The sequence below is a fragment of the Gadus macrocephalus genome, chromosome 14 (assembly GCF_031168955.1).
Source record: "Gadus macrocephalus chromosome 14, ASM3116895v1".
Classification (NCBI taxonomy): Eukaryota; Metazoa; Chordata; class Actinopteri; order Gadiformes; family Gadidae; genus Gadus; species Gadus macrocephalus.
The window spans coordinates 14,384,703-14,398,315 of record NC_082395.1 but is presented as its reverse complement, the minus strand read 5'-3'; the positions used below and the strand labels follow the sequence as shown (position 1 = coordinate 14,398,315).

Sequence of the window (13,613 nt, the reverse complement as noted above, 5' to 3'; positions counted from 1 at the left end):
GAATTAAAGTAAAAATCAAATGGTAATCACGTGCTGTAAATTATCTTGAATTTTTGTAATTCGTCTTTAAACATAAAAACCAATGCAATCACACACGGAGACAGAGACAGAAACCCACCTCTCCTAGCAGCTCCACGTGGAGGTCTTTGAGGACCACTGCCCCGTCCATCAGCTCCTCCTTCTCCAGGAGCAGCATGAACAGCCGGCCTTCCATGTCCCCCAGCAGGTAGCGTGAGCCGTTGGGGTCCACTCGGTTGTGACACACTATGGTGCTTTGCTAAAGTAAAAGAAGAAATTATAATTTAGAATGCAATCACACACACACACACACACACTAGATAGATAGCCTAGTCAGGTCTTTATTATTGCAAAACTACACAAATCATCGGGAATTCATTCAGGTGATTCGGCTCACACAGGACAGTACAAGACCACATACAAGGGGTCTCCCTTGTATGTGGTCTAGTATGTGATGTCAAAAGACATCACATTAAAACTAGACACATGCCTTGATAGATAAATACGTTATATTTTTTGCCACACTTTGGGTCCATTCAAACTTAGAGTAAGAGGCTATTGTCACACCTTGATCGGTCATACTGCAGGCACTCATTTGCAAGTGCACTGATTGCGTGTCCGAAGGCTATACCTGGCATTTATTCAGTTGATTGCTTTTCTAAGTGCGCCAGATTGGTGCCAATTATTGTCGTGTTTGCATTGCTTTACGAATACTATAGCATAACGGATTATCAAAATTGTTAAATGTGTGCGTGTGTGTGTTGTAATGTAGGCTATTGTCTTGGCTTGCATCCATGAAATATTGTAATGTTATAGGCCTACTGCATATTGAGAAAATGTAGATCAGTACTGCACAACAATCGGGGAGGAGGACCCCCTTGAATATTGACCCTTATTTCGCACACTGGGTTAAAGCTTAGAAATCAACACTAGGCAAAGATGTTGTTACTGGAACTAGTAGGCTACCATCAAAACTGAGCTGAGGCTACCTTCCACCACGTCTCCCCAACGTGACGTCATCGCCGAGTTGCGTTAGAAAACACCCGTTACTACCATAAACATTTAGACTTTTACACCATTTTGGTGTAATGGTATGCCTGAGCCCACACAGGTCCAATATCTATTGCTTTGCTGAGCCAATGGGATGTGCATTATCAAAATAATTGTTGCTAAACCCCAACCCAGGGTCTTCCATCTTAAAAGACCCTCCTGCAGGGAGACGGTCTATGTGTATCCGCACTAACACAGCTATCGGCCTTCTAAGCATCCCAGGTAATGAGCTGGTTTCCTCCTTATCCACCTCCAAATTACCAACCAGGGGTTGACACCAACAGTTAAAATAATATTTGGGCAAGTTGAGATTGATTTCTGGTTGGGCAAGTGGATTTTTTAGGGTTTGTTAATATAAAAGGGTATATTTTCAAGTGTTTTTAAAAACTGCAGAACAACGTTTTTCTTCCCCATAATCACGCAAAATAGATATCTGCAATTGATCAGCACGCTTTCTTCTCTCTTTTTTCTTCTCTTCTCTTTCTTCTCACCCTGCCTGTCACTCACTCGCAGTGCGGTCTCTGGCAGTGATTCGGCACAATGCTCTGTGTGACGGTGTTAGCTAAATGTTAGCCAACACAGCTAGCATCTCAAGTGCAGTGCCGCCGCGACCGGTTCAGTTAGAAAAGGAAGTACTGATGGAGGAGTGCGGTTTGGGAGTACTTTGGATTGAAGAAAATGACCAAGGAAAGTCAAAATACTCATTTAAAGTCATATGCAAATGCAAGAACACGGTTTTGGGTTTCATAACGGTGCACAGCAATAGCGATCTTTTTCACGAAATTGGACCTGCCCCTATTTTTTTAACAATCAAAAACGAAGTTTAACCTTTGTGATTTTTGTCCACAAAATATAATCTGATCTCATAAATACACCATAAACAGATAATCCAGTGTCCGGGACAAATTTTGCAACTAAACATGGTATTAAATATCACTCGAAAATCGAATTATTGGCTTTGACCGACTATGATTGGATTATTAAAACGTATGTATACACCTTAGTCTCACTAAAATCGGATCGAATTACTCATTAGTCCTTTTTCCATCAAAAAGATAATGCGCTTTAAAATGATGCGCATCAAAAGTTAGTGCGACATATGTGATGGAATAAGGGTTATATCGCTCTAACGCCGATTTTGTCGCACTAAGTTAATTCGCTCTGCAGGTGGTTTTGGGAAAGTTCTAGCGACATAAAAGTAATGGAAAACGGCTGAAGCGATATAGAATGTCGCGCATGCGCATTGTTGATGGAAAATCATCTAGCGGGTCAGAAAAATGCGCTTCAACACGGGGCATTGTGACACAATTTTAATTCGCTATAATCATTCTGTCGATGGAAAACCGTTTAGGCGCTTCTTATGTCGCTACAAATTAATTCGCTTTAAGAGTTAATTCGCTTGAAAATCTGATGGAAAAAGGACTATAGTCAGATCAAGACCCCTAGATTATTCGATTGATAGCGCATTAAACGTGCATGTATACGGTCAATTCGATTGGAATCGGATTTTGCGTTCTGCGCATGCTCAAGCTTTTCCCGGGGCCGTGAGCCGGCAGTATAAGGAGGCGAGTCGTGTTGTTGTCACCGTCGCAAAAAGAGAAATGGCGATTTATTTAAAAAGGTGGCAAAGAAGATGGATGAAGCCGGTGTCGTGCCAATGTAGTTACACACTGTGAAGTGTATCATCATCAACATGCATTCAGTACACACTACGCTTCTGTCACGAGAGTAGCGTACGTTTGTGTGCGAGAATGGCAGTGTGTGTGTGAGTGACTTCAGTGAGTGATTCGACGAGCGAGGAGAGCAAGCGGATGCGCGTGTCAGTTTAGTGAATGAACTAGTCCGATTGTGTCTGTGCAAACGTGTACTGTTAAGTTAGTGGAACTACGAATAAAGTACCCAGCCTGTCAATAATCGGTGGCCGCTTCATTTCGATCTATAAGCAGACGTAGATCTGCCTGTCAAAGTGAATGGTGTTGCCTCCGTGAGAACATCGGCCCTGGAGGGGAAGGCTCTCCTGTGCTCCTCGACTACGGTCTGGGAGCTGACAGCAGGAAAGGTGCAACTGTATCTTTATTCATTCATTTAGCCGCGGCCGAACTGACGGGGATATTCTCTGATATTATGAATCTTAAAGACTGCGTCGGGTTCTCAGACTCTCTGGTACTACAGCAACAAGTTAAGACTCGTAGTGGGGGTTATCTCAGCCATGATGGAGAAGGAATTGAGGGAAATTAACTTTGGCTTTGACTCTCTGAAGTCCAGAATGAAACATGACATGGAGGAGAAAGGGATTGTTGCCGTATGCGGACTCCCGAAGGAGCTGCTCCGCCGCCGCCGGAGGAGGAGTCTCCATGCAACCGAGAGTTCTGAACAATGGAGCTTCAGAGAAATGACATGAACCCGAAGTGAACTGTTCTTCTAGTGACGTAAAGAGGTCAACTGGTGGCTTTACCCATTTCAACTAGTTACCACTAGTTGAAATGGGTACAGCGCCAAACATCGTACCGTGTATGAAATGCTTTGGCCAATGAATCGATTTTCTCACCAAGTATACTCGGACAATGGCTGTTGTCCGATTCAGGGAGCATAGTCAAACTATGGCTGTAATCTGATTAAGCTGTGCATGTAAACGTACAGAGTAACCAAAAATAAGGTTTCTTTAGAAAAAGGTAAATTACCTTAAATCAGAACACATGTACTTCAGCGCAATCTAGTGGCCATATGTGTATTGGAAGTGTTTGGCTTGGTGTCATTCGATTCTATTTGCCCTGAACTTTAAAAAGAGGTGTCAAGTGTCAAAATGGTAAGAGATCTACCTGTTTGTGTCTCATAGTACTACAGTGCTACCAACTGATAATGACCAACTGATAAATATTTCAGGTGGAAATGTATCTTCCACTTATGCCGTGTTACAGCTTTATTCACTTTAACAAAGTAGTATCCGCATTGAATATTTAACTTGCACAACAATCTTTCTATTGGCACCAAGATGACATATTATAGCCCTTGCAGTTTTGGAGATATACTCTATTTACTTTGGGTATGTTCTTTTCTGAGAAAAAAACAGTTTTTCCCTGGAATCGAAAATGGTATAGAATAGTATCGAAGTTAGAAAATCCAGTATCGTGACAGCACTACTACAAACGCGATTGTGATTATTCAGTTAGACCTACAAGAAACGTCAAAGTAAAAAAATACATATCTTTGCTACTACCTTGGACATTTAGTTATGTACATTTGCATAAAATCCAGATAAAGCATGCAGGTCTACATATAACTGGGCGATAGCTTTAATAGGTTGCAATGGTGGACTGAAAACACTTCATGGCACGATCTGACCATTCGGTCAATAAGTAAACAAAGAAGTTTGTTATTTTTTAAACACGTACATGTGTGGAAGCTAACATTCAGCTTCAGTTTGAGCTAGAATCAGTTTTATGAGCTCCCCAAAACCAGGCCTGGCAAAAAGAGGCCAGTTTTGGGCATGTGAACATGAAATTGATTTTCCCGTATCTGTTTAGTTTAAGTGATAGCAAGCAGAAAATACGATATGCTGTACTGCAGAATAGGGCATGTTTCTCGCTGTAGATAGCCATTTGTCAAGGGACATGGTTTGAAAAGTAATCCAACCCAATACAGGCATCTGCAACACACGGCATCAATTTGGTTCCTGGCTGACACTTTGGCAAAACAATGTTTTATAGAGCCAAGATAAGAAAAACATTATCACAGCAGAAACACAAAAAACATTCTCCTTTTTTCAACTTCAATTCCTGGAGCTCTCCTGCACACGTTTCTCGCCTGCACATAAACACACACTGCTTTCATTGTTCTAACCTTCCATCCAAGTAATTTGGATATGTATGTTAAATGAATTAATGCACATATCATTAAACCACAGGAGAGATCGAGTGGCATAGGGAGGATACCTCCTTCTCACACGCTTTTGAAGCTCTGCCAAAAACCTCTCAGCCAATAGCTTTCAAACATCTAACCTTGACAATAGGTGAAGGCCTAGCACAAATCCTTACAATGCAGCCAGCCACTAAGCACTGAGAACTGTGAGTGACAAAGCCATATTGTTTTTGTCAAGTGTGATTACCTTGATGGTAGGAGGAGCTATGGCCAAGTATTTGTCCCCATTGTGATAAGTGATTGATTCTTGTCCAATGATTATAGCACCCCCAAATGGCTCTGGCACTGAAACACAAGCACACAAAGGAACAGGAAATGGTTGGACTCATTCCAGTCATAAAATCTATTTCTGATGTACATTTAAAGTTAATAGAGTTGGTACAAGAGACACCTGATTGCTATTGCGGATAGATTGTCACTTTCTCTAAAAAAGACAAATAAACAAATAAAAAAGAACAAACACTTTTCTTTCAGAATAGTATGAACTATTCTGTCTGCATTCTGTATGAACTTCATTTTGAAGAATATTCAGAATGTTTCATGCTATTCTGTATGTTGGCCCATGGCTACACTACATTTATTCCCTAGCCCAAAATATATTACAGCAACACAGTAATGAAGCAATACTTAATTAGATATAAACCATGTTAAATACAGTTGGAAACACAGAGCACACAATATATGACTATAATATAGTGAGGGCTTTGGCACAATTCCATTTTTTAATACACCAACTGCAAGTTGCTCAACAGTACAGCGGAAAGATAAGCATTATCAAAAACTAATGGGAGACATTCATATTAAAAGTATTGTTTCATGGAACCACTAATCAGAAAACACTAGTTGTTCTCATGTTACTGCATGTGCCACAAGATTTCGGAACCACTGAAGTTCGCAATACATACAGTAGTTGCATGTTTTTTAAGGGAATATTTCTGGAGATTATATTACATTAAACCATGTCTGGTGGCATATTTTTCCTAGTAATCCGCTCATGAAGTTAACCACCCTATATACCGAGTGGATTTTAGGCACTGGTTCCTATTGTAGGCTCACTTTCAGCACTTTTATTAATGTTTCTTGCCAATGGACTATGTGTAAGAGAAAACTCTTCTACCTGGGATGACCATGGACGCCTCTGCCTCCACATTCTCCTGTTTCCACGGGCCCTTGTTGAACTCCTTCTCCCTGAGGGAAACTTCATAGGTCTTAACGTGCCGTCCCTGTGGGTCCTAGAACCGCAGTGAAGAAATGCACAAGGAATGAATGAAGCAGCTCTGAATAAAAATCATCAAAAATCACCTGAAACTCACTTTTAGTTTTACATCTCAGAGCCCAAAATAACAAAAACTAGGGTTGGGGTTACCAACTCCCAAATATAGCTTATCAAGTCTACCAACACCCAGCTCGCTCCCTATTCCTCCTGCCTTAAGGCTCCTTCACGGCCGTGAGGAATCACTTTACCTGGTAGATGAAGCAGACCGTCGGGGCCTGACAGCCGTAGAGGAAGTGCACGTCAATGACCTGCAGCTCCTCCAGGCGGATGTTGAAGGCCTTGAGCTCGCGGTTGTCCCGGTCCAGAGGGATAACCTTGAAGAGGCCGTCGTAGAGCCGCAGGCCAATCATGCGACACTCAGGGTCCACGATACCGATGATGCCCGTCTCAGAGGGCCGTCCCACACGGTCCTGCGGAGGGGGGGTGGGGGGGGAGAAACGAGCACAGCTTAGAAAGTGTGGTAGACATAAGAGATATTATTCACATACTTGAGTTACTTGCAAACTGGTAGAGCCACAATTATGTGCACTGATTGAGACGCATGATGAATTTGGGGTCAATGGGTTATTTCATTTAGGGGCCCACTTTTCAGGTAATGGAATTTTCAGGCGGTAAAATTACATTCTTACTGATTTTCAATAGCTTGTGGCGATCATTGTTGAGTTTGACTTAAGGATGAATTAAGTATTTAGGAATTGCAAGGCTGATACCAATCAGTGTTGTAATTTCTACCCTCAAAAGTGGGTAATACTAGCAAAATAATTATGAACCACTGGGCTGGAGTGTCAGATGATCCTGAACACCATTTTGTACCTACCACCCCAGCCTACGGGTTTGCATTCATACCAATTGGTGCTCTTACTTATTTATTGCTTTATATACAGTATTAGTCACTCAACAACAATATTTCACAACCACCATCTCTCGAAATGTACATGCTTTAGTACTTTGAAGCAACAATTATTTAACTACTGAAATGCTTGTCAGAAATAGAATAGAATATGAAAGAAAACTGAACAACACCAAAAATTAGGAAGTTAAGAATCAAATGATGCTGCAATGTAAGGTAGGGAAATATCAGGTCACTGGTGATGTTTTAGTTTTTCTTTTCATTGAATTAGTTGCATTATTGTATATGTACCTTTTTATTTTATGAAAAAAAAAATATATATATTTATTATTTTTGTTTTCTTTTAACTTAGTGTATTATTGTACCTAAATATGTTTTTGTCATGCTGTGATTTTGTAAGCATGTGTTGTGTAAGAATGTGTTTTACAATAAAAATTCAGAATTTTAAACAGTCAGCAAATACATGCAAAATGATCTCAAGCTGTTTAAAGCTGTAATGATCCAATATCCTACATTATACTGCTATGCAGACCTAATGTATCAACATTGATCAGTTGCGTTAAACAAACAATTATTGCTTTATATTCTGGCCTGAAAAGAATTAGGGGCATTATCCATTCAAGCCCCTTAACCCTAGCACAAACTAATATCAGTAGTGCCATTTGTCTACATGCCGTCGCGTCTTATCTTAAAGGAATAGAATGTATTTTGTTCGCTTAATAATAACTTGTGTAGCGCAGCACGTAAATCGTGCAAACTAAGAACTCAGATATAATAGAATGCACAGAATGCTTATAATAAGAAACGTTACATAAATACAGGGAGCAAGCAAATATTGAACACAAAGTATATTAAAACATTGGCTCCTACAATTTGTATTAACGAGTGTAGGCATATATACCGTATTTAAAGAAACTTTAAATTATAAAAATACATAACTTATATTGCATAGAATTCAGCCATGACATACATCATAACAATGTACCAATATATCATATTCATATTTTACAAAGTTAGAAATAGGCAAGCCAAATTATATTAGTAATATTGCATACAATTCATCAATGTTGTATGTAGCAATTTACTGTATTATTATTTTACAAAGTTCGGAAATGGCCTTACTCATATTAGCCCTTTAACTCATTGGTATCGGATTGGTACTCTGTATTGCCCCATTGGAAGATGTGTTGCTTGGAATCTGTATCCGTAATGAAATAGGGGGATCGTGCAACCCTATTAAAACCATAAGAGACTCAAGAATTGACCTTGACTTGTGACCAAAGACTTGACTTGGACTTGAGACCGAACACTTTAACTTTTGAACAGGGATCTTAACCAACACCCGGTATTAAATAGGCTCTGACTTCACATGACTAAAGATCGTAGTATCCATAATCTCCAACTTTATCGGTTCTGCTCTCGGTACTCAAGAATGAAGAAAGTATATTCATTATTTCTACATAAACGTCTGATCTCGCACATTTGATCTCGCCAACTCGGTTTCTATTATGCAATACGATTTAAACGTTTGACTATGATGCATTTTTGATCTTCCGCATCATTGAGAGATCTCTCTCAAAATGCCTTTAATTGAGCCGGGGGCCGAGGCATCTCTAGAACTAGTCGCTACACACTGGTTTGTAGTTCATCACTCGTTTCCCCATCAGGTATGCTAGCAGCCTAGAGCCCACACACAGTTAAATAAATAACACGAACAATGGTTAATGATTACAAGTAACCATTAGGCCGCTGATTGTTAAGCTATGGTGGTTCATAAATTTAATCTGAAGTGCTCTAAAAATATTAATTCTGCAAAGGAAAAATACAATCAAGAAAAAATCCTGCCAATTAATTTATTGTTTTGGAATCAATCTGAAAAAACTGGTCATTTATTTATTGTTATCAACATGAAATCCATGTATAGTACAATGTACTTACATTTACATTAGTTGATGGTGGATTTTGTAAACTGTACATAATGCTGAATAGTTTAATGAATAATAATGCATCATATTTTATCCATTATATGTTGAGAATAAAATCGATGATTCTGTCAAAAAACACAAAAATAACCGATACGAGGACCAGATCGATAAGTAGTATTAATACTACTATTGATTGATAATCGTACTTTTAAACTCGTCCCTACTTGTGAGCATCTCCGGCTGGTACTTACCTGCACATTTCCATGGGCACGGGTGATAATGTCAATACTCTCGCCATTCTGTTTGTATTCTAGGATGCAGGCGTTGTACTTTGATGTGAGGATAAATAACAGGTCCTTACTTTCACCCTATACATGGTATCGAAAAAACATCATCAGCGTCACACACAAACGATCGTCCTTTTGTTTACAAAACAGAAGAAAAAATAATATTTTTTCAAACTGCTTTTGAACTGTAACGGATACCTCTTCCAAAATATACTTTGAAGGTTTTTCTTTTGACAGTACTATTTACCATTTCATTATGCACAAATTCATAATTTGTATAATACTTGGTGACTAGACAGCCAACTCATGACAATTAATTAAACATGAAGCTACACCCACGTACCTTTGGCCTGAAGAGTTCCATGACAGCAATCTTGCCGTACATGCCTACCTCCTTGACAGGCCTGAGTCCCTCTGCTGTCACAACATAGATCTCCAGCCGTGTGTTCTTGGCTATGAGCAGATTGAGGTCCTCTGCAGAGGTGAAGTGACCTGTGGATACACATAATTGGTAGATGGAATATCATTAAGTGTTAACATTAATGAAAAAGGCATTCATAAAAACAGCGCGATGTCACTCACTCCCTTTCACACACAGGTGATCACACATGCATGCACACGTATACATTATTAAATATAAAAAGTCAAGAGGGCACAACAACTGAATTGATAAGTTACTTTTAACGCTTCCGATTTTTCACCAACATGCGTCCAAGAGTTTTCGTCTACACTTACACCTGCTGACCCAGGGAAAGTGTTCAACACATGCATGCGTCATCCCTGATCGGATAAACCTTCAACGTTATACTACGCTACACACATACCAGTAGTATGGCTCCTTCTGTTGTTGTTATTGCAGTCAAATTGCAGAGACTGGCATAAAGAGGGGAACCAATTATTTACTATGAAGTCATTGTCTTCTTTCAGTCCCTCTCCATTTGGTCAACTGCAGTTTGCTTGCCATAGCTGCTAAAACTCTCCCATGTGTATGCCTATTATAGAGGTGGGGTCTATCGCTACAAAATGGTTAAAAGCACACAACTTACAGGTATAATTAAGCATACTACTAACAATAAACATCAACATTGTCAACAAAGGATATGGAGCCCACAAGGTAGAATGACAGCAAAATAAGAGAAATTGATATATATACATATATATTTTTTTTTTTGTGAAGCAACCTTGATCTTGAAAACGTCTTTCAACGTTAAATTAGTAAGGTAAATTAATCATTGTTTGCCATAGAAAAAAATCCTGAAGAAGTCAAATGATGCATTCTAGCATGGAAAGGAAAAAACCACGCAGACGGCAATCAAGAGGGTTTGGCTCCAATCTACAACTTATTATCATATTGACTTTGAAAGAAACATACACCTCTGTGTCTTGCAGATAGGGGAAACCTCCCAATGCACGCGTCCTTTTACTCAATCAGTTATCCGAAAATCTTACCCTGATAATCAACAGCCAAATAAAAAATGTATCTGTATAATCAGCCAAATAATCACATACCAGCAATAAAATAAAATCTGTGATTCAGTGTCACTGCCAAATGACGCATTCCTCGATGAAATTACTGGGCTAACATGAGCTACAGTTATACAAATCAGGCATTTCCCTTGTGTGTTGACAATTATAGAATCAAGACTGCTTTAAAAAACACAATACTATTGACAGACATGCTCCAAAATTTTAGTTTGTGCCTGTGGCACATTAGGGTTAAACGTTGAATATAGGTTTATAATAAAGGATGCACTTACTTTATGTCACAGTTGTTAACATAAAATGTACGATTCTACTGTATAGCCTACGACGATGATCTTAATAACATTCAATAAGGTGTGTTTCTCTCCCAGAATCCACCAGCACAAAGTCTTGCTTGCACATGCATTATAATGAGACTCCAACTCAACCATCGCCGGAAAAAAGTTACAGAACGATGCATCATGTTCTGCACAGCACATGGCTTAAGTTTGGTAGGACAGTGGATATGGACAAGGCTGAAAATATGTATGCCTATCAGGATGCTAATCAAAATACAAAAAATTGGCATCTTTACACATAACTCATAATACCGACTCCGGTTAAGGGAGTTGGGCTTAATTCCCCTTTATGTAAATAAACTAGTGCGAACCGTCAATATCTTACAGTATAATTGTTGACAGGTCTGAGAATTGTGATAGACAAAATGGCACGAATTAATGTTCCCAAATTCAGAAGGGGGGTATTATACAAAAGGTTGGTCAGTCAGTATAATAAACCTGCTTGTCCATACTTTTACGTTACACTTGCAACGTCGATAGGGATTCCGAGTTAAAAACAAACATGTTGGATACACTAGTATAATGTATGTGGCCTTGATGTAGCATGATAAAGCCATGAGGGGTTTGCAGATAAATTCAACCGATAAACGTGTGTTATCACGATCACGTTTACCAGTTCATACTGTTGCTGTAATGCAAATGCTTTAACAAAACGAGAAAAAAAAATATTGAGTGAGGCCCTGCGATGCCAGTGTTACTTAAGTTCAGGCGCGGGAGTTAAGCTAGCATGTATGTGGTGAATGTGTGCGGTGCTGATGTGATATTTATCAAAACAAAATAATAATTAAACGGCATATTTACCTGTGATGCAGGCATTGACTGCCGTAGGTTTTTGAGCGGTTACAACGTAGTTGTAAGACATTTTTGTAAAACAGAAAATAAACACCTACGAAGTGTTTTAACGTTGCACAAGTGAAAACCAAAACACCATCGGTGTTAAAATGGTACGGAAATAGCTAGCAATGTAGCAACCATACGGCTAATTTTGAAGCCTTCTAATATGAGCGCCCCCTGACGTCGCGGAGTTATGTGTAGGCACAATAATGTTACAGACTAATTTTAAAAAGGTTCCTAATTATTAAGCTATATTAATTATTGGGTGTCAAGCAGCGAAGCTGCGAGACAACCTATTGTGTTCGTATGAATTCCTATTATTATTACTATTATTACTATTATTATTAAATTACTTATATATTATATTCTAGGTAAAATGTAAAACAAAAATATATAATTATTAGGATAAGATATTTGAAGAAAGCTTTACTCTGTTGAACCAGAGCTTTAATCAACAATGTAAGGGAAGAAGGGGGTGGAAATATAATAACATAACATAGTCCTACATAATTCAGTAATTTTCAGGTATAAGAATTCTTCGATTTCAGGCAGTGGTTAGCTTGAGAAAGTTGGTTGTATGTGTACCGTTTTCCATGCTGTACATGACTCTGACAACCTCACATAAACACCTGCAACCAGCCGATAGCAAATTGATGGAGACATTAGACCATCTGCAGGTTAAGAAATTGCGGGTATTAAAACAATTGCTTGCTGTTGTACATCTACTCCATAATGCATGAGGTTGAAACATACACATTTTCTAACTATGAATGGCTTTTTTTCTTTTTGTTTATTGGGTTTTTGCAGGAGCAGACAGCAGTGACAAAAAAGCATTTATAAAAAGTAAGACATTGTATAAAAAAAAAAGATAGAAAATGACCATAAACCAACAGACAAAAAAATAAAGACTAATAGTGAACGGTGTCAGTGATATACGACAATAGTCAATATTATAGAATATCACCCACAATCCAACAAACACAATATTGATACCCCTTCGATCCGAAATGAGTGGGAAATGTATCCTCTGAATGATTTGGAAGAATGGATCCGATATTTTCCAAAATTTGTTGGAGCAGCCTCTTAATGAAAGCCTAACTTTTGCCAATTTACGAAAATAAAGGATATCTCTTATCCAGTGTGTATGAAAGGGAGATACAGTTAACCTTCAATGGGTCATTATAGTCTTCTAGCCAGTAGGGTGACAAAGCTAAGACACCTTTTTTGGATGTAGGGAGGGAAAGCGAAGAGGGGGAGATCCCAAACAGTGCACTGCTAGCATCTGGTCAACTTTTTCCTTAATTATCTCAGATGGGTACCAAAAGTCTCTGTCCAATAGTTATGTAGGGATGGGCAAAGCCAGAACATTTGTATGAGTTTTGCAGGAGAAGGCACCTATCACAGGCTGGTGATACACAATCATAAATCTTAGCTAACTGAGCCATTGTGCAATAGGTACGGTGTACCAATTGACATAGAATAAGACCATGCCTTGCACAGATAAAAGACCTCTGCAACACGTTTCAGAATCCCGCTGATACCTCTTCTGGTATTGCCTCCCCTATCTGCCTCCGAAAGGGTCTTTATGGAGTTCAATTAATATGGTTTAATTTGTTTTTTATTTATTTGGTTTGT

The 13,613-nt window shown here is 39.0% G+C and overlaps 1 protein-coding gene across 1 annotated transcript in view; it reads right to left on the bottom strand.

Moving 5' to 3' along the window:
* The window catches only part of ddb1 (damage-specific DNA binding protein 1), a 49,722-nt gene extending 37,605 nt beyond the window's left edge, over positions 1-12,117 (bottom strand). Inside the window, exons 1-7 of the mRNA XM_060070553.1 lie at positions 11,946-12,117; positions 9,668-9,816; positions 9,289-9,405; positions 6,451-6,672; positions 6,104-6,218; positions 5,174-5,271; positions 119-277 (exon numbers count right to left, since the gene is read on the bottom strand). Coding sequence (XP_059926536.1) covers positions 119-277; positions 5,174-5,271; positions 6,104-6,218; positions 6,451-6,672; positions 9,289-9,405; positions 9,668-9,816; positions 11,946-12,006 — 921 coding nt within the window. The 5' untranslated portion in view covers positions 12,007-12,117. The remainder of the gene's footprint in view (positions 1-118; positions 278-5,173; positions 5,272-6,103; positions 6,219-6,450; positions 6,673-9,288; positions 9,406-9,667; positions 9,817-11,945) is intronic.
* Positions 12,118-13,613: the final 1,496 nt, after the last annotated feature.